The sequence below is a fragment of the Apus apus genome, chromosome 24 (assembly GCF_020740795.1).
Source record: "Apus apus isolate bApuApu2 chromosome 24, bApuApu2.pri.cur, whole genome shotgun sequence".
Lineage (NCBI taxonomy): Eukaryota > Metazoa > Chordata > Aves > Apodiformes > Apodidae > Apus > Apus apus.
Window position 1 is genome coordinate 480,434 of NC_067305.1, and position 2,576 is coordinate 483,009.

Sequence of the window (2,576 nt, forward strand, 5' to 3'; positions counted from 1 at the left end):
TCTTCTCTTTAGTGTTGGCCCTAATAAATAGCTTTCTAAATTATATTTGCTATAGTCTGCCTCTGGCTTATTGAGATCATAATGATCGAGTGACTCCTGGTGCAAAACACCCTTCTATGCTTCTCCCATATTACTGACTAATTTCACATCCACTGTGTTAGCTTCGCAGAGGAAATGAAAAGAATGAAGATGTAAACTAGGATTCCATAAATTGTCTGTATGTACCACAACCAGAGGGTACTAGGAAAAACAAATTAAGTTTGATCTTCCTTTTAAAATGCCAAGTCTCAAACCAACTCCCTTATGATCACCCAGTTCCTTAACTCACAAGTGGATTCTTTCATTCCACAATCAACCTTTTATTTGCGCAGAAAGGGACACTGTTCTCATCTGCTCTCAGCTCAGAACCCTAAGATACATGTTTACATAAACTTATAATTTTGACTTCTCACACACAAAATGTACAGCAATAGGGATGTCTAGTGATAGTTTCTCTCTTACTGCAACAGAGATCTAGTTTAGAATACATAAACTGTCTTTTTACTTTATCTATTTCACTCTATTCAATACTGGTGGAGAATTAGGGTCATCAGCCCAGCCATAGTTATTTACATTTAAGATATTTAAATAAAACAAGTCATTAATCCTTTGGGCCTTCAAAGAAATTTTCTCCACAGAATAGAACTGAAGAGCTCATCTGGGAAATACCTTCAACAAAACTGACCAGAAACCAATGTCTTAGGTCCATCATTCTCTGTTAATTTCTTGCCCTTATCACTGCATAGTAATGAAAGATGATCTGAAAAATACCTCTAAAAAAAAATAAATAAAAAGCCCACAAAATCAAACAAACAAAAAAGGAAACTACCACTAGATTTAATTTAATATAGTTCATACACATATCACATATTTATTTTTTTGGCTATCAGTCTTTTCAAGGCTTGTTTTACCTCTTTGTTCCTCAAACTGTAAATCAAGGGATTCATCGTTGGAGACATCAGTGTGTAAAAGAGAGAAAGCAATTTGTTTCTGCTGCTGGAATAAGGAGTTTTGGGTCTCAAGTAAGTCACAATGCCAGATCCATAAAACAGAGTGACCACGACCAGATGAGATGAGCAAGTAGAGAACGTTTTTCTCTTGTCCCCAGCTGATGGCATCTGGAAGATGGTGTGGAGTATCTTTACATATGACACAACTATGAGTAAGAAAGGGGCCATGATGAAGAGGACAGCTACTATGTAGATGGTGATTTCATTGTTGTAGGTGTCCACACAAGCCAACTTCAGCAGGGGTGGCAGGTCACAGAAGAAGTGATTGATCTTGTTGGGCCCACAATATGGAAGGGTAAAGATGAACGTTGTCTGCCCTAAGGCCACCAAGAACCCAGTAAGCCAAGATAAAACTGCCAGCAGGAAGCACTTATTCCAGCTCATCATGGTGGTGTAGTGCAGGGGATGGCATATGGCCACATAGCGATCATAGGCCATGGCAGCCAGCAGACAACATTCTGTGATCCCAAAGAGGGTGAACATGTACATCTGTGTGGCACAGCCCAGAAATGATATGCCCTTCCTTTTTGTGAGGAAGTTCACCAGCATCTTGGGGATTGTGGATGTAGTGTAGCCAATCTCCAGGAAGGACAAATTCTTGAGGAAAAAATACATGGGGGAGCAGAAGGTAGCATCTACCATAGTGATCATAATGATGAGGAAGTTCCCCACCAAAGTACTGAGGTACATGAACAATACCAGACAAAAGAGAGAGTCTTGGACCTCTGGGATGCTGGAGAAAGGTAAAAATTGGAAATAGGTCACCAGTGTGCAGTTCCAGCTGGTCATGTTCCTTCAGGTTTTTTTATGTCCAGAAATCATTGCATATCCATTGTGTAGCTAATCTAGAGAGATAAAAATTAGTTAATTATATATTTATGCATATTGCTTTGTAATAGGACAAGATCACAGAAGATAAAGTGATATTTTACCACTGTGTTTTGGTATTTTTAGTGCTAAAAATTGTTTAGAGAAGGGAGAGAAGGTGGTTCCCTTCACACAACTTTTCATAAGTAAGAATAAATTTTCCAAATTAGTGTACTTCATTCCTAGCCAATGGAAAGTAAGATAAGTCTTCTTTATGATGGTAGAATATTTCACTCTTCCTGCCTTTTAGGATGAGGATTGTACTCTACCACCCCAGTCTTTGAAGTGGACTTTTTTTCCACTATCTAGCTGAGATCTGCTACCCTAACACCTGCTGCCAACCAAAGAAGGCTCATACTTCAAATCCACAAATTATTAATTTGTTGATAGAGCAGTTCTTTAGGCAATGAGTCCCTCTTGTTACTATTCTGTGGATGGGTTCATTCTAGAAAAGAATCACCCACTAAACACATAACCCTGTACACACTCCAGACTATCACATGATTAGTACTATCTCTGTGTGTCTGAATTTCTATTCCACCTCACATTACATAAAAATAATAGTACAAATCTGCAAAAAATAGGTAAAAATGAGAGCACATACTGCCTTTGGTTTCTCCCCTCAGGGTTAGGTCAAGTTCAGCATAGTGTCAACAGACA

At 38.6% G+C, this 2,576-nt stretch overlaps 1 protein-coding gene across 1 annotated transcript; it reads right to left on the reverse strand.

The window, feature by feature from the left end:
• Positions 1-851: 851 nt before the first annotated feature.
• LOC127393999 (olfactory receptor 10A4-like) lies at positions 852-2,182 on the reverse strand. The gene has a single exon (XM_051639679.1). The coding sequence runs from the start codon at positions 1,836-1,838 to the stop codon at positions 903-905; it is 936 nt and encodes a 311-aa protein (XP_051495639.1). The 5' UTR covers positions 1,839-2,182; the 3' UTR covers positions 852-902.
• Positions 2,183-2,576: the final 394 nt, after the last annotated feature.